At 41.8% G+C, this 18,995-nt stretch overlaps 1 protein-coding gene across 2 annotated transcripts in view; it reads right to left on the bottom strand.

Moving 5' to 3' along the window:
- The window catches only part of USP28 (ubiquitin specific peptidase 28), a 146,006-nt gene that overhangs the window by 82,681 nt on the left and 44,330 nt on the right, over positions 1–18,995 (bottom strand). For both annotated transcript variants that reach the window (XM_073603100.1, XM_073603101.1), the window contains exons 4-7: positions 15,550–15,655; positions 11,651–11,813; positions 2,546–2,632; positions 663–800 (exon numbers count right to left, since the gene is read on the bottom strand). In XM_073603100.1, the coding sequence (XP_073459201.1) occupies positions 663–800; positions 2,546–2,632; positions 11,651–11,813; positions 15,550–15,655 (494 nt within the window). The remainder of the gene's footprint in view (positions 1–662; positions 801–2,545; positions 2,633–11,650; positions 11,814–15,549; positions 15,656–18,995) is intronic.

An 18,995-nucleotide genomic window follows, 5' to 3' on the forward strand; every position in this document is an offset into this window, starting at 1 on the left:
ATTAAGGATCTATAAAGATGAAGTGTTGCAGCGAGTTCAGGATTTCTTTTGATTGAGCAGTTTTTAATGGTTTCTAAAACAAAATCTTCTTTTTGAGTTCAGGTTCATTTAAAATTATAAAAGGAACAGATCTTTGATGGTTTAAACTAACCTATCAGCAATTAGAACATTCCTCCTGCTTGGCTATTTGTTTCTCCATCATACCTGCACCAGTCCCTTTCCCACAATGACTGCAAATGAGTGCAAATTCTAGCAAAAAAGGTTGCTCAGATACTGTGCATTGTATGGTGGGATTAAGGAATGCTTACTCTTCACTGAAAGAACACGGAAACACTGGTCAGTGCTTCGGGCACCACTGGAGGAGCAAATACCAAGGCAGGTTGTATATGTCACAACATCATACTGTCATAATTGAGTCGATTTACTTAATAAACTGGAGAGTGCAAAATCTGGTGTGGCTGTCCATGGTAGCCAATCAGCTTCTAACTTCAGCTTGTTCAATTAACCTTTAGCAGAAAAAAAAAAAGAAAAAATTGCAAACTGATTGTTTTATGTGCAGAGCTACAACAGATTTTGCACGCTCCAGTTTTAGAAAATCAATCCCACTGTTTACTGGAAAAGAAACTGCAGAGCATCTAAAGCAAAAACTGACTATTCTTTACCTGTTGTGCTTCTTCAGACAGAAAAGCATCTTTCAACAGTTCAACAGCAGCAGAAGGATCAACAAACTTTCTGTTGGATCCAACCATGAGAGCAAACAAGCACTGAAGTTCTTGCATAAAAGCAATGTTCCTCTTCTCCTGAAAAACATGCAACATTCAATCTAAGGGTTAGACATAACCAACAACGAATGCTGTGACCACAAATATTCAATACAGAAAAAAAAAACAGCCCCATTCTACATACTTTTTAATGTCTGCATGCACAATCTAATGGTAGCCATACATGTAAAAATCTAATCGAACAATTCTTCACAAAATAAGATAATGTGATTGCAAGTATCATAACAGATGTGGTGGGACTGCATTGGATGGCTATTCCAGCGCAGTCCCACTTCCGGACAAGGTAAAATACCTTACCTCTTTATGTGCCCAGTTCACAACACTGCATTGTGAGCAGTGAAAAAAGTACAGTAGTCTGTACTTTTTATTTATTTTTTCTTCAATTCACTGCCTCACACCGCACTGTGGCCAGTTAAGCTTTACGAGCTGTCTGTGTGACATTTCACGAAAGTTAATTAAAAAAAAAAAAAATGCACTGTGTTGATCCCACTAGACTGCACCTCAGCCACTGGTTGTAACGCAGTAGCCGGTGTGTGGCCCCCGTTCAAATCTGGCGATCTTAGACAGTGGGCAACATTAAATGCATCGCAGGATCACCGAATCACACTGCAATAGAGGCAAAATGCACCATAAGTGTTCAGGGGCCATTCATTTTTAATGGTTTCTCAAACACTGTGCCGTTTTGCTGTGACTTTTCGTCTCCCAAAAGAAGCTCCTGCTGCTTTTTGGGCGGACAAGGTTTGCCGCGATTAAAAATGAAATGGTCATATAGCGCTAAGCCCACTTATGCGACAAAGTACCCCGAATTAGTGGGTCCTACTCTAGTAATAGAATGGAAGATCCTTTGTCTCAACCATGGGAGCTGAACACCACCAGTGTATAGGATGTATCCCCTTCAGTTCTCCCAAATAGAGGAGTTCAGCTCCCATGGTTGAGACAAAGGATCTTCCATTCTATTACTAGGGTAGGACCCACTAATTCGGGGTACTTTGTCGCAGTAAATGGGCTTAGCACTATATGACCATATAGTGTGACCAAACCCCTGTATTTTTTTAATATGTTCAGGTGTTTTTAACTAGCCCTGCAGGAAATGTCATTCTTGTATGTGTGTGCTGTAAAATATTTTGTACTGTTTGTAGGTCTTATAGCAGCACCATCTTGAATTTAAAACGCATTGTATGGTGTGCCCCCCAAATATGTTCTTGTAATTAAATAGCACCCAAACACGTTTGGTGCATTTTTACAGTAGGGAAAATCGTGGTGATTCTGCTCACGATTCCAAATCACAGGATTTGAACGGGGCCTGAATGTATCCTGAATCTATTATTGAAAACACACATAGTGCTTCATCAATTGATTTTGAACAAAAGCGGACTGATTTTCATTGAAAGGATTCTGAATGGCCTGAATAGATCGTAGAAAAGTAGATCGATCAATAAATGTATGGCGCTTTGAATGACCTTTTTATGTGATTCTGGTTATTTAAACAACTGCTCATTTTATTAATTTGCCTGGAGTAGGATAGATTATTTATCCTCATCTGTGTACCCCTAGACTAAATGAGCATTTATGCTTTCACAATGCGAAGTGGCCCCACTGCAAGGGCTGCTTTTGTCACATTTCTGAAGGTCAGCTTTAACCATTCAGATGCAGTGTTTTGCAACCTACTAATGGAACATCAATAGTAAACTTCTCCCACTTCTCCCTAAAGACAAAACGGTCTCTTTTTGTGGTTTATAATACCTCACAAATCAAGTACTTACACTTCTGCTCTGACATCTCTCCAGCATGCTTTGGGAAATACTGTAACTATGGACCAATCTTCGAAACTCAGGCAGGTGGAAGAGAGACTGAAAGGAATGGGAAAAAAAGGTAATTATGATTAAAAGAAAAAAAAAAAAAAAAAAAAAAAGGAAGGGGGAAGAAGAACCACCAAGGATCTCAACTTTAAAATTGAAATATCCCCGTTTTCATTTCAGATCTATTTTCTTCAGATTCAGCAAAGGAAAGAAACATAAGCAGGGATGATAATTAACAACTCAGCAAGAGAATGGAAAATGTAAAGCTGAACTCCATGCAAATACACACATATACAGTATAAGGAAACAGTTTTACATGACATGCTATTTGCATTTATGTCCATTCAGTCCTGAGATTTTATACAGCCCAGCCACATAACACATCCATGCTGATGACACCTCAGTCCCAAGACTGGTGAAAGGGCCAACCAGAAAAAAAATTACGAAAAAAAAAGAAAACCCATCTACTCTAATACCTGGAGGTGTTCCTGGAGCCTCACAGAAGAGTCTTCCAGAATCTACTGACCCTCCCTGGGCCAACCAAGCATGGAGCAAAATAAATGCATCATAGAAGCAGGACCTACTGTATACCCAGGCAAATGATGTACCTTGAAGGCCTCAAAGTATACACTACCCCTGGAAGGGAGCACCTGCAGCAGGAACCCAGTCTGTTTCGTATGCAGACAACCCAGAAAGGAAGCCCTCTATCAAGGATTTTTACCGATCACGCAGGAGATGAGGAGCACCTAGGTGCACAAACATCTCCCTTCGGTGTGGAGATTACCAGATGAAGAGAGCTAGATTCCAATGTACTGTCTTTTGAGGAAATATTGAAGCTGGGAGGTAGTAGTCAGTGTCCTCCAGTGTAGGCATCAGGCTACTTGTCACAGCAAGACTCCCATTCCTTCCTGTCCTGAAGGCTAAGGCACTGCAACACCTAGATGATTGCCCAACCCAGGAAGCTGAAGTAAGGTCCACTGAGGAGGGGAAAATTATTCTGTTTTAAATAGCCAGAGTAAAAAAAGATGGGTTACACCAGGCACTACCTGGTCTATAGAATAATATGGTCATCTCGCTCACAGCCCAAGCTCATAGCAATAGCGAGGAGGGCAAGAAAGACCATCAGCCAACGAGAGGAGGAAGAATATCCAGACAAGGGGTTCCTCAACACACTCCTAACAGAGGGGAAGGGATGAACTCCGTGACTGTCGATAAAGGATCCAATGGCACACAGGGCAAGAGGTCCAAGGTTGCATTCATTTGTACAGTAGCACAAGGGAGATAGTGAGGAGAAACTGAAGGAGGTGCTAAATACAAGGGGTTAGTCTGTGGGCTAAAAGGGGAATCATCTGCACTCAAATGCCAGAGAGACAAACTACCCAAGACCCCTCAGAATGCAAAATCACCCCCACTTTTAGGGTTTAGCTGCTGCCTGCAGGCTAAGGGTGAGTCAGCCTCTAAAGGCTTGTGAAGTAGATGACCCCTCTGCAGACCTCCTATGTTAAGGCAGGAGTACACTCTGGCTGCCCGTAGCATTGCCAATCAGTATCAAAAGCAGGGCCAAAAAGACAATGTTATTGAAGGTTCATTGAGTCAGATACTCCTTGGAGAGAGCATCAATGTCCCAACTAATCAGAATGCCCTGCACATCTACACAGGCACCAAAACCATACGAGACAAGTTTAAATGCTTGCAAAAAGCCATCAGGACAGAAACCACAAGGCTCCAGACATTTGCTCCATCAGATCCAGGGGCCTACCCCGGCAGTGGAGAGAGCCTTTTTGAGGGGGATCAACCCATTATGACAGATTAAAGCGAAGATTTTTTTCTGATACCCAGTAACCCCCCCCAACTGCAACACTGGGGGAGTGTGAGTTGGGTTCATCTGTAGCAGAAGGACTAACCAGGTCACTGTAGGCAGAAAGTGAAAACAGACCAGAGACTGGAGATCCACATGGTGCTTCACAAGTAGGAGCAGCAGCAGGGTGGGTCTCTAAGCTGAATGGCAGTAAAGGGCTTATAATGCATGTGACGCTCCACCCAGCGCATGACATCAGGGCTCAGGCAGTCTTTACAATGGCAAAATTGGTGATGGCGGGAATTTGTTCCTCGTCGTTTACACCAGTGTACCCAATGGTGAGGTAGCTCCCAATATTTTAGCCTTAAAGTGATACTAAACACACTCTGTTTAATTTACATTGTCCCTTCTATTTCTGTATGGGGATGATGGCACTGTATTTTAATAATTAAAAAAAAAAAAAAGTATCATGTACCATTTTCCTAATCAATACCCAGCTGTCACATTAGCCAGATCTTTCCCAGCCTGTCTGCAGGGAAACATAAGCAGGAGGAGCTTCTAGGCATTTGGAATATAGGAGTAAAAATAAAGATTAACAAACCGTTTTAAATCTATATTAAATATATATATATATCTCAAATCTTTATTTTTTTTGGCAATAACATGATGTGGGCAGATTTCTGCCAGTCACCACAGAATGTGTGACGCCCCTCCAGACTGTCTTAGAATAAAAGGGAAGTGAAGCCTTCATCAATCTGCATGTAACATCCCACCCCCATTGTGTTTAGCTGGTTAGTAGGCATTGAGGAGGGGGGAGGGAGTGGGCAGTCATTTACCACTGTGTATACATCCACATGTGTGACTTTATAGTCACATGGGCTGCTCAGATGTAATAGGGAGGAAATGCTCAGCATAGAAACTGAGCTGGAAAAACGGAGCATGTGCAGAGCTGCCAACACTGCTCTGCAGAATCCCTAGACGAATTTGGGGCATGGACAGGAGGGGGAGATAGAGAACAGCAGGATCAACCAGGTTTTTTGCAGAATACAAAAAAATAAATAAAAAAAACCTCATAGTGAACGGCATGTAATACAGCATTTGACCGTTTTTATAATGTGCGTTTAGTAATACTTTTAAAGTGGTTGTAAAGTCAGAAGGTTTTTTATTCTATGCATTAAGATAAAACCCTTCCGTGTGCAGCAGCCTCCCTCAGCCCCCTAATACTTACTTGAGCCCCCTCTAGATCCAGCCATGTCCACGATCCCCTCTTTATTGGCTGAGAAACAGCAGTGGCACCATTGGCTCCCGCTGCTGTCAAAGTCAGATAGCCAATAAGGAGAGAGGTGGTGGGCCGAACCACAGCTCCGTGTCTGAATGGTAACACAAAGCTGTGCCTCGGCTCTGGTGCCCGCATAGCAAGCTGCCTGCTGTGGGGGGGGACTCATAGGGAGGGAGCGGCCAGGAGAGCCGAAAAGGGACCTAAGAAGAGGAGGATCCGGGCTGCCTTGTGCAAATCCAACAGCACAGAGCAGGTAAGTATAACTTTTTTTTTCAATAAAAATAACAAACAAGGAGGAGACATCACAATCACTTTAAAGTTTAAAGCTCCATGTACACATTTTTTCTGCTCCTAGAAGCCAATGGTGTTATCCTATGTGTCCATGCACACTACTTTATGCCAGAAGCATTTTTTTCAAACTTGAGCGTTTAGCAGAAAAAAAAAAATGTTTGGTTTTGTATAGTTTTTTTGCAAGCGTTTTCTGGCAGAAAAAAAAAAGCGCTAAACGCTCCCAACAGCTTTTCTTTTTCTTCGTGTACAGTGAAAACATTAATAAAAAGCTAATGCCCCTAAAAGCAAGTGGAGAGGGATTAGAACTTATGTAAGGTTTTCATTGCTTTCTGTGTCCCCATTAGGGAGATTTATCACCTAAAGTGAAAGACAATGCCCCTTTTTTTTGGGTTCCCTGCAGAACAGTAAGAGAGGAAATCTCCCAGGATTCTCACACTTGAGGGATTTCCTATCACTTCTTGTTTTAGCCATGGGACAAGCAAAGAGAAATCTTTCCACTTGGACACTGATGGCAAAAAAAAAAAAAAAAAAACCTCCCTTACCCTATCCTAAATGAAAAAAATGTCTTTAGTTCTACTTTAACAGCCTTACTCACAAAGTGTACAAAGATAAGTCAGACCTGGGGCTGAGCCACAGCCCTGAACATGATAAGTGTTGTGTACCTAAGACACACATTACACTCAGGTCTGAAAAGTGCTACAACAGAGCCCGGGGTCACATTCCGGCTGAAGGTCACATTCCGTGCACATCAAGTACAGCGGAATCCAGGTACAGCCTCCAAAGCTAGGCTGAGGAAACGCTAATCTGGATAGTTGCTATATAGAGACCAACTCAAGCAGTACAGCAGCAAGAAATCTTGACTGAAGTCAGAGGGAAAAAAAAAAAAAAAAAAAAAAACACACAAAACAGAAATGCTAGCAAAAAGTAGACCAAATTTTCTCAGAGATGAAGAAAGTGTTCAACTATATTGAACACTAGCAAAGCAATGAGGCATGATGGGTAGAAGAGGGTTTATATGAGGACTGCTAACTAAGTGCAGCATTACAAAGAAGAAAAAAGGAGAGCGCAAACGCCAAGTGCATTACCTTCAACACCGTGTTCAATTTAGAACCAAGGAAGGGGACTTGTCTCCTGAAACGCATCAGCTTTCCAACTGCGGATATTGGGTATCCACCATGCTGGAATTGTGATTTGAATGGATTTTATATCTTCTCATGTTTGTATGTTTTTTGGCTTTTTAGTAAATTGAACACGGTGTTGACGGTAATGCACTAGGTGTTTGCGCCCTCTTTTTTCTTCTTTGTAGTGTTTTGGAGTTTTCCCGCTCAAGGAGAGCAGCATCGCTTGAAATATTGCCACACTATTGGATGTGAAACATAGTGAGCGCAGAGGTTTGACTGTGGTTTTAAGTGCAGCATTAGTAAACGTTAATGGTTAAAAGCAATTGGCAACTCACATTAAAATATGTAAAGTGTGCTCATCACAAATGTATGCCAACAGGACTCTCATGCCCGGGGGGAGACAGTGATGTGCCTTAGTCCATGACCGTCAGTTGTGTACAGAGCCACACCAGGAAGTATAGGAAATCTGGGTTGGAACACGGAAGCAAATGTAACGTTGCATAAAGTGGGGGGGGGGGGGACCTGCAGCTGGGGGGGTGGGGTGGTAACACATTTCAGAACATTCTTGCTCCATGCTTTGAAAAGGCTGCACTTAGTTGGCACTCCCTGTCATTTTCTACTTACATTAGAGATTTTTTTCCTATCTCCTGGTGGAGCAGCCTCCTATATAATGCACTGATCTATTATCATGTACTTTTAACTGATGATTTCTAAATTGTTTATTTTGGTATAACACCCCTTTTGATTACTTGGGGCTGAATTATCTTCCTGTTTGCGATAATATAATATAAATATATAAAAATTATTTTTTTTTCCTTTATATGGGGGACTGGCTTATGACTGGCTTATATGTAGTTTCTTTTCAGTACTGCTCAATCTGATGCACAGTCACATAAGACTTGATACCCCATCAGTAGCTTACCCCAAGTAATGTATGGTGCTATACTTTTTTCTTTGGATTCAACGGACATTGCATGCGTTTTTGGCCCGCAGGCACGCTCTGCAGTTTTATTCATCAATGTTGCAGCATGGTTTTTAATTTTGGTTTAGTGTAGTGAGACGGACTGTGTTTAGATACATTGTTTATCTTACCTATATTTGGAATTTTTTGTATATGTTAATACCCCCCCCCACCCCCACCCTTAATAAAGCCTTTTTGCATTTTTGTACCATAAGCCGTTGTTGACCATTCCCTTTTTTGCTTTCTGGGGACTCCCTTGTCCCCTCTTTCTGTTTTTGATAAATATATATTATATTATATTATATTATATTATATTATATTATATTATATTATATTATATTATATATATATATATATATATATATATATATATTTTTTTTTTTTTTCCTTTATATGGGGGCTGATGAGTAGGCACATCTGTGTGAAACGCGTCCACTGAGCATCTTTTTTGGATTGACGTTTGTCATGTTCGTTTGATTCTATGGACTTTCAATAAATTCTTTTGATTTTACTTCCCGATGTGCCGCCATTGTTCTTTGTTTCCATTGGATTCCCCTGGCTGCGGACCAGGCAGCCACCCGGATCTCTTCAGCAGCTCATCAGATCCTCACAGGCGGCTTTGAGCGTTGTGTTCCCAGTTCTTTTTCTCATTACGATTTTTCTGTTTGGTAGTGTCCAAACTTCCTATAGGAAGCAATATAACCCAACTGTTCCTGAATTCTTGTGTCCCTCAATGGATGTGAAAAATAAAATTTATTGATTTACTAATGAGCCCAGACATGAATTCATTTGTGTCTTTTATATCTGCCTGGAGTTCAGCTTTAACTATTAGGTCTTTAACTATAACATGCGATGCACGCATCAGAGTTCACTCGCTGATCAGGCTTTAAGTAAACCTCACCATTTTAAATAAAGAAAACAAGTGTTAGCTTTAATTGGTAGTTTAGGTTTCCACATTATCACAGCTCTGAAAGGAGCTCTGTGGCATACTCAGCTGGGAACCAATCAAAGGGAAGAGGTTATTTCTATCTGTGAGTCATACTAATAAACAGCAAGAAACAGCAGCCCGTATTTCTCTCTATGGCTTATTCTCATCACACACACCCAGGAATCCTAGTAAAATGCTTGATTTTAATTGAGTGCCACTAACACCAACCAACCAGCTGAAGTCAGGCTCTCAAATTAAAAAGGAAACTGGAAAGCTCAGTGCCAATCCCGAGTCATTCAGCACCCACACGCACGCTGGCGCTCGCTCTGTATTCCATTTTGCAATCAAGTAGTGTAAACACAATTGAACAGTCAGAACCGGCCTTGTGTGTTAAAAATCCAATCTCAGAGGGATTAGAAAAATAGCGCTGAACCTAAACTTTAAATGTTCGCTGCTTTTCTTCACTTAATGTCCTGCTCCAACAAAGTAACATAATTAGCAATTAACAGAGTCATACATTTTTAAGGGATCTGTAATGGTTTCAGAACTGTAGACAAGGAGCTGATCTCTTAACAATCAAAGCCATCACACAGCGGAAGGCAGCTGCAGAGATGGTAATGTGATAATACACTACCATATCCATTACAAAACTGATTTATTTCTAAAAGCAAAATCTCAAATATTTCCAGTATTACAAAAAACACAAATTTAGTCCAGTGATTGTAATTTATTCAAAAAAATGTTAAAATCATTTTAAATACTGCTCAAAAATAACCTAGAACAATTTGTATATTAAAATGTCTATTTGTCTGCATGCCAGAAACAACAACAGAGGGGTCTGGTTGAAAGGCTTTCCTAAAAGGACAACTGTACCTTTGGTACCATTGTCATTTAAATACTTGCCTCCAATCTATGGAGTGCTGCTGACCCAGACTAGCACCTACCTTGGCACCTGTTTCAGTCATTCTGCTGCTCTGCCCATACCCTCTTCTTCTGCATGTGCTCCTGGGTCCCATTCACTTCTTTGGGGATAGCGCCACTGGTGGCCACCAAGTAATGCTCCCCAAAGGAATGAATTAGGCTGCCGCATGCATGTGCGTAAAGAAGAGTAGAGACGTTTTACGCAGAAAGTCTGTGCGACTTTGGGCAACCCTGTCGCCATATTGAAGTATAGGGGTCTAAGTACAGGGATTGCAAATTGTGACCCACCCCATGTGGCTCCCCTGTACATCTGGATAGGAGGGGTGGCAGGGGCAGCACAGAGGAACCAATCCCCTCCATTTTTCTCCTGCAGCTGCTTCACCTCCTCTCCCTCCCACAGGCATTCAGCGGCTGCAGGAGGAACATGGAGGGGAATGGTTCCTCGATATGCCACCCCGCCTATCCAGCTTCTTTATTCTGCCCCCAAGTCCCTGGGCTCTCTGCCGCCCCACCCCTCCATCACCCGCAGCTCTGCTGGGGTCCCCGCTGCCCTCTCCAGACAGTTGCTGCGGGGGATACTGTCAGGATGGAAAGTGGTTAGGGGGGCCAGTAAACATGTCATTTACTGGGGGTCCCTTTATGGGTTTCTTGCACCAGGGCCCTAAAAGTTCTAGTTACACCTCCGATTCAAGACCTATTTTTCCTGCTGCCCACGTTGTCGAACTTCACTCTGATGTTATGAAATATTCTAACAAAAACTTCCAAAGTGCTGATCTACTTGGTCGCCCACCGCTCGCACTGGTTACTTCTGCTGACCCCCCCCCATCACTTCTGCATCCTGTAAAAGGTTAGAGATTGACAGGATGACAATTTTCAGTGGAGTTCAGTAGTGGGGGCAGCAGAAAAGGCAGCCATTTATACATTTATAGACTTCTTTTGCAGGCATGCCATCATTTAAAGCCTTGACTACTCAGGAGGAATTCCAGACAAAGGTACATTTTGCATGTTACTGCTCGTGCAATTACCATTTCTAAAATGTTTCCTAAAGTATAGCAAAACCTTCGCTTTTAGAGTGCAGTTCCATTTTAACAGGTGTTTGTTCAATTACTGTCTAAAGTTCAGTTTTAACTATAGACAACAATTTTTGTTCACATTTCCTTTTTATTTTTCTTAAATAAACTAGCTCCCTCGGAGAAGTAGCACCTGCATTAAGATAAAAAAATCTAACACATTTTGTTAGAACAAGCCTTAAACACAAATACATTAATTAAGCTCTGATATTACTTTTAATATACCTAACACTTGGCTTTTAGATGAGTTCACTTATGCTTTAGCCCCGGTTCACATTGGGGCGATTTGACATGTCAAATCGCATGCCAAATCTGCGGCTATTGACGGCAATGGCACCGGCTGACTTTGCAGCGCCGCACCGATTCCCAAAAAAAGTTCCTGTACTACTTTTGGCGACTTTGGAGGGCGGATTTGTATAGACATCTGTGCATGAACCCGCACAGATGTCTCTGAAAACGATCCCAAAGTCGGACTGACATGTATGAAATCGTGAAAGTTCAGCTGAACTCGCACGATTCTTGACTGTGCCAAAGCAACATAAAAGTGCAGAATATACAAAAATAAAAAAAAAAAAAAAAAAAGAATACAATTTGTAATTATTTCTGTAACCTGCCAAGATTATGAAGACCTGCATAGAAAATCAATTCATGCCATCTCCAAGCTATACTTGTATTTTTAGTATTATGTTCTAGAGCGTACCTGAATTACTGCACTAAACCAGCAGGTGTTTCCAATGTTCTTTAACCCAACAGGCCAGTCACCATTCCTTCTCAGATCATTGGGGTCAGGTGAATTCACCCAGACGTCGGAGCGTTTTCTTTTGGCACGGGTCTTATTTTCAGCACAAAGGCAGTCAGGGCATCTGAACACAAATTATAATAGCCATCAGTTCATGAAATAAGTGAGTTTTCCTTCTCCATGTCTTTTATTTACAGAACATTAATATGAACCCTAATAGGTTCACACCAAACAAAACCTGGCATACATTCTACTCCTTCCTCACTCTATCCAAAAAGAAAAAAAAAAAAAAAAAAAAAACACGAAAAAAATACTGTTTCGTAAATGGGCTGCTGAAGTTATATATAAATTAATCCATTCCAATCTCATCAGCCTATGAATTAGTCCTTAAAAATGAAATTTAAAATTTTAACAGTTCATTTGAGCCAAGCTGGCCCAAAACTATTTCCATTACACACTGATGCGGTTGCTGTGTGTGGTGCAATATACTGTACCACCATTAGCTACACACAGTAGGCGGCACTGTGCTTTCCATCTGCTGTCGTAAGTAGAGTCGGGCTGATGTTTTCCCCATAATTCAGGAGGACTTGTATTTTTATCAATGAATACAAGACTCCTATTGATTAGAGGAGGTGGAAATCATGTAATCATACGCTCGCCTCTCCACCACAGTCAGAGGAAGTTTACTACTCATTTTTTTTAAAATGCAAGGCTATTCCTGTATGGCGGGAAGAAGGTCAAGCTGACCTTTTAGTTCTGGCAGCAAACTGGAAGTCACCCATACTGCTGGGGAACACAGCGCCGCTTACTGTATGTAGCTAATGCACTCCACTACATTACAGCGCACTTAATTTAAACTGCCTAAATCTTTGGACTGACTGATCATTTAATATTTAGTTTTTACTGAAGGTATGGTCAGTTTGCAATTTGTCCCTTTTCAGCATATTAAAAAAAAAAAAAAAAAATATATATATATATATATATATATATATATATACATACATACACACACACACACACACATATATATCTATAATGGAATACTTTTGATCTCATTTCCTATGTTTTTTACTTTAATCCTTTGAATTTTTTTCATTATATATATATATATATATATATATATATCTTTTTATTTTGGAGACGAACAGTGCCCTCTTCCAGTATTGTTTTTAAGTCCCCATGCACACAGGATGTTTTCGATCCGACTTGGTGCGTGGTGCGAATTCCGTGGTGCGAACTGTGCTCTGATGAGGATCTTGAAGGGGAACCCCGTGCCAAAATGAAAAAAAAGAAAAAAAAAAACACACAACAGCATAAGGTTCCCCCCCCCAAGATCCGTACCAGGTCTTTTGAGTCTGGTATGGATCTTGAAAGGGACCCACACCTCAAAATAAAAAACAAAAAAACAAAAAAAACGGTGTGGTTCTTCTGCCTTCGCTGTCTTCTTCCTCCAGACGTCTTCTCCCGATGCTAGCTCCCGCTGCTAGCTCCGGCGTCTGCCACTACTTATATAGCTATGGGGCATGGCCATCCAGTGACATTGTCCGGAAACTCTGCCGCGTGACGTCACTGCCCCATTATGCCCCGGGCGGTGATGTCACAAGGTGGCAGGGTCTCCGGAAGACATAAGCGGATGGCCACGCCTCATGGGTATTTAAGTAATGGCAACACGTCAGAGCTAGCGTTGGGAGAAGACATCGCAAGGAAGAACCGGAGGGTGGAGAACCAGAGGAAGATGACAGCAGAGGGAGAAGAACCGGAGGAAGAAGACAGACACCGGAGCTACTTTAATAAAGGACTTTGTCAAAAACATGTGTACAGTTATTTATTTTTGATATTTTTTGGGGTGAACGAGTAGGGGTATAATGTACCCCATACTCATTCATAGGATGGGGCTCAGATTCCAATAAGCCCTCTGCTCACAGACCCCCACAACCACCTCCCAGGGTTGTGAGTAAGAGGCCCTAGTCCCCATCAACATGGGGACAAGGTGCTTTGGGGTGGGGGGGCCCCACTAGCCCCAAAGAACCCCCCCCATGTTGAGGGTGTGTGGCCTGGTATGGTCCAGGATAGGGGGGGGCGCTTGCTCAACCTCCCCCCTTTTTCCTAACCTGCCAGGCTGCATGCCGGATAAGGGTCTGGTACGGTCTTGGGGGGGTTCAGCCAACGCCGTTTTTTTCCCCATTTAGGCATGGGGTTCCCTTTAAAGACTCATACCAGACTCAAAGAGCCTGGTATGGATCTTGGGGGGGACCCCATGCCATTTTTTTTTTTTTTTAATTTAGGCGTGGGGTTTATCTTTAAGATCCTCAGAGCACAAGTCGCACCTCATCATGATCTGACTCGGATGCAACTTCTATTCAAATCAGTGGGCTGAAAGTTGGTTCCCATAGGGAACCACTGATTTTGAATAGAGGCAGAGAAACGCAGCTAAAAGCTAACCTGGCTAAGCGCGCAATAACGCCAATGTGAAAAGCTACTAAAAGCATGTTTGTACAGCCACATTTTCCTGGCATTAGTAGTGGCTTTGCAGCTCGTTTTTTCTAACGCCCTGTGTGCATGAGGCCTAAAAAGTGTATTTAATTCAATAAAATAAAAAAATACAAAAATTACAAAACAAAAATTGTCAACAAAATGATGCTTTCGTACAAGCATTGCAAAAGGTATTTCCAACTGAAATTCAAGCTTTAAAAAGAGATTTGTATTTTGACCTCTATACCACAGAAAAACTGAATAAAATGAAAGTAGGAAAATGCAAAGAGAATATAATAATATATATATATATATATATATATATATATATATATATTTATTTATTTATATTTATTATGTATGAAACAGTAAAATAAAAAAACTGAAAACGGTAAAAAAAAAAAGCGAAGAGCAGAGACAGGAAAGTGTAATTGGTGATAGTGGTACCAGGTGGAGTTAAATGGTAAATAATTGTTTGAAAACAATACTAAACTTTGTTTTCTACATCAGTGTCTTTTCAGCAACAATTCTATACAAAAAAGAAAAACAAAAAAAAACACCAGATCAGCTACATTTAGCTTTGACAATAGCCACAAGTTGTTACAGTACATATTACAGTATTTGTTTACTTTCTAAGAAAGAATCGAAGAACAGCTGTTTCTGCTACCAGAGCCGAAATACAAAAAGCTGGGCCTCAGCTGTCAAAATGATGGCAGGTGCCATCACTCCAGGACATTCCCAGGCCCTTTGGTGTACTTTTATTTTATATATATAAATATATATATATATATATATATATATATATATATATATATATATATATATATATATATATATATATATATATATATTACACATATACATACACATATATACACACACACACCCCTCTCTATCTATGCAATGCCTGCTTGGTGGTAAATCTTTTCTTCCTTAAAACACAATGTCACTTGGAAGCTGCCATAATGAAGACAGAGGTGAAAGGCCGAATGCTAATAAACATTTTACAGATATTCCACAATTTTCCCACTGTATTGTAAATGTTTGGATTGCTTGCTGCTGTCCCTCCACACCGAAATTATATGGTCTAGAAGGGGGGTCTCCAAACTTTCTAAACAAAGGGCCAGTCTCCTGTCCTTTAGACTTTAGGGGGCCAGACAGTGGACATTGGTAGTAGAAAATGTCTTCAGAAGGAAGAATTGTGCCCCATCATTGGTCTCAGTGGGAAGAATTGTGCCCCATTGTGTTTGTCACTGGGGAGGAATTGTGCCTCATCATTGATAAACATTGGGCCCCATTGTTGGTGTCATTGCTAGAAATTGTGCTCCATCGTTAGTGGCATCTTTGGGACTAAAATGTGTTGCTTGCTAAATTCTCAACACACATACCTGTCAATTGACTCGTTCCTCTCTACCTGGTGGATTGTAGATTCCTGCAGGCTGAGGGCTATGGCTGTCTGAAGCTCGTCTTTATCATTCATGAACCTGACCACAGCTGAAAAATAAAAATAAATGGTAACACCTCATAGGCAGGGTTTAAGTCATTTTATAACCGTATGACTTATATGTACCATAAACAGGACTGCTACATGAACTCCATCTCTGGGGGGATTCAACTAAGATTTGCAAAATGTGGTAATACTTCCACTTTAAAAAGGACAATTGAAAAAATGTGTTATATTTCAGTAAAATTTAGAGGATTTTCAGTCTAGTATTGCTACTCTCAGTGGGAAAGGGGGAGGCTTCAATCATTTGGGTTAGATGGCTTCTTTTGAGCTAATGCTATTTGGTCTGCAATACTCTTATACAAAGTATGAAAGTTAAAACTTCAGCAGATCGCCTCAGAGGAAGCCACGCGACAAGTGACGCAACGCGTTGGGTGGAGCAAGTGACATCACTTTCGCTGTCTCCAGTACACAGAAGACAGTGAGGGGGTGATCTGCCAAGGTTTTAATTTTCATGCTCTGTACAAGAGAGATTTTATGGGAGTGTGCATTAAAGTGGATGTACAATGGGAGATTTTTCCTCTTATTGGGACTTTGAGGGGCAGGAGTCTCAAAACAATGTCTCAAAAGTATTATAAACAGTAATTTTATTTATCAAAAGGTTTTAAAAGACATAGCAAATTGGTCAAAAAAGAAAAAGAAAAAAAGATGGATGCCAAAATTTAGATAATGATATTACAACAATTGCACATAACAGTATTTTAAAGATACATATCACCCCACAAAAAACTGTTTCAGCAAGACTGTACAGTAAAGCCCGATGCGTTTCGAGGTTTTATGCGTGTTGAGACCTCTTCTTCAGGGGCTGATGGTGAGGTATATTGTCTGTCCAAGGACATATTTATAAAACAAAAAAAGGAAAAAAGCAAAAGAAGGAAAAATAAGGTAAACAACATCATATAGTACAGGCATAAAAGCATATTTACATAACATAAATATCATAATGTAGTACACAAAAGTATGTTCTAACCGTGTTGTTCCTTAATCAGCATCAAATATCATCCAGTTTAAAAAGTAGAAGGGACGTAGTGGTTTACCGGTAGGGTCCAGAACTACAAGCCACTGCTTTCACCAAAGGACCAATGGCATCCACAAACCAGGACACGACACAAAGGGCGTCCTACCCACCAGCCTATGACGCTGTAATTGTTGGTGATTATAACCTATTGTTGTCCGCTAAGAAAAGAAAATAGAAACAATATAAAAAAATATATATATCCCATGCAAGAGGGGGAAAAAAACAGCGTTGTATCATATTGGACACATTGCTGCTGAAGAAACCAATTAATAGGGCTAGATATGGGTATTTTATATACATACCTCTCAGTGTGCATAGGGTAAATTGCCCCTATGCCGGCTGGATTGAAGGTATCTCATACGGCACTGTCTGGTCTATAGTACCGGGAGATGCACCAATAAAGCTCATGCAAATGGTAGCTACAATAGATAAGAAAAAGATGAATAATGAATATGAGCTTTAAAGTACCATTAGGTTAAAATAAAGAACACAGCAAGAGCAGAGAATGGAGATAACTGAAGTCTGCATGTGGACAATCATCCAAAAGCATATATCAGTGTATTATGCTCTGCATGTGAATACAGACTGAACTACAAACGAAAGTTTGTTGTCCATATAGTCTATAGGGGAGAGCTAAATGGCTTACCTCAGAGAGCTTGAAATGGCTGCACGTCCAGTCCGACACCCACCTCATCATAGAGACAGGCGTCTTCACGTGCAGCCTTAACAGTACTGCTCATTAAGAGCAGACATCTCACAGCTGATTGAAGAACAAGCGTCATCGCTGGTGGGAGGGGCCGCCCTCTGAGTCCCCGGTGCGCAGGCCTACCCCCACACATTAGTGCCGCCCAGGAGAGGAAAGCATCACATCCTAGGATGGATAGACTCATGCTGGGAGGGAGATGACGTCCGTGTCAGGTGCCCGTGGCGCGCTGGTCGCCATGGTGATGGGATAAACATATCCCGACCAACGGCGATCATGGGAACGGAGGCCAGGCACTGCCAAATCGGAACAAAATGGCATTCCTGGCCCCCGTGCGCCGAGTGGGGTGTCCGGATGCAGACCACATGATCCCTTAGATCCGCATAAGCCTGAAGTCCAGGGTCATAGCGGCACCAATATATGCTGCCAAGACTCAGCACAGGGGGAGAAGCACAAATGGAGTTAAGTGCTAACACAGAAGCACATATGACAATGGGAAAACGTAGAGACAGAAGGGGACATAGGTTAAATAATAGTGATAACCTCTACATAGAAGGAGGGGTGCGTAATCACTAAAACATTGCATCATCCTATGCCTAACTCCACTGAATATCTCACCCTAGTCTAGGGGTGTTGGTTAAAATCTGTCAAAAAATAAATCGAGAGAGAAAAAAAAAAAAAAAAAAAAAAGGATTTGAAGGGCCTCTAAATCGCATACGGTACATATGACAATACTGAATCGCACCGACTAGTGGTTTTACCAGAAATGGGGGGTGCTCGCCCCGGGGGTGTGCCATTCGGATCCCCCCCAAGGTGAAACCCTCCAAAAAGGATCTGAAGGAAATGGCATCGTTGAGACCAGGTGCCTTCGTGGCCTGGTGGCGATAAATCCACTTCTGTTCCTTTTGCAGTAAGGTTTTATTCCAATCCCCCCCACGTAGCCCTGGGTGAACACAATCCAGAATCAAGAATGACACTTTGGGAAAAATACCCACGTGGAAAATGGAAACATGTCTACCCAGCGGTAACCTGGGATTGCATGACTTCATTGCAGCTATGTGGCGATATGCTCGCTGCCAGAACTCTTGATTTGTCTTGCCCACATAATAACATGCGCAGTCGCACATTAATAAATATACCACACCGATTGTTTTGCAATTTGCAATGTCTCTATGTCTCTATGTTTTCCCATTGCCATATGTGCTTCTGTGTTAGCACTTAGCTCCATTTGTGCTTCTCCCCCTGTGCTTGGCAGCATATATGGAGTCTTGGTGCCACTATGACCCTGGACTTCAGGCTTATGCGGATCCAAGGGATCATGTGGTCTGCATCCGGACACCCCACTCGGCGCACGGGGGCCAGGAATGCCATTTTGTTCCGATTTGGCAGTGCCTGGCCTCCGTTCCCATGATCGCTGTTGGTCGGGATATGTTTATCCCGTCACCATGGCGACCAGCGCCCCGCGGGCCCCTGAGGCGGACGTCAGCTCCCTCCCAGCATGAGTCTATCCGTCCTAGGATGTGATGCTTTCCTCTCCTGGGCGGCACTAATGTGTGGGGGTAGGCCTGCGCACTGGGGACTCGGAGGGCGGCCCCTCCCACCAGCGATG

This window comes from Aquarana catesbeiana, linkage group LG10 (assembly GCF_042186555.1).
Source record: "Aquarana catesbeiana isolate 2022-GZ linkage group LG10, ASM4218655v1, whole genome shotgun sequence".
In the NCBI taxonomy this organism is placed as follows: Eukaryota; Metazoa; Chordata; class Amphibia; order Anura; family Ranidae; genus Aquarana; species Aquarana catesbeiana.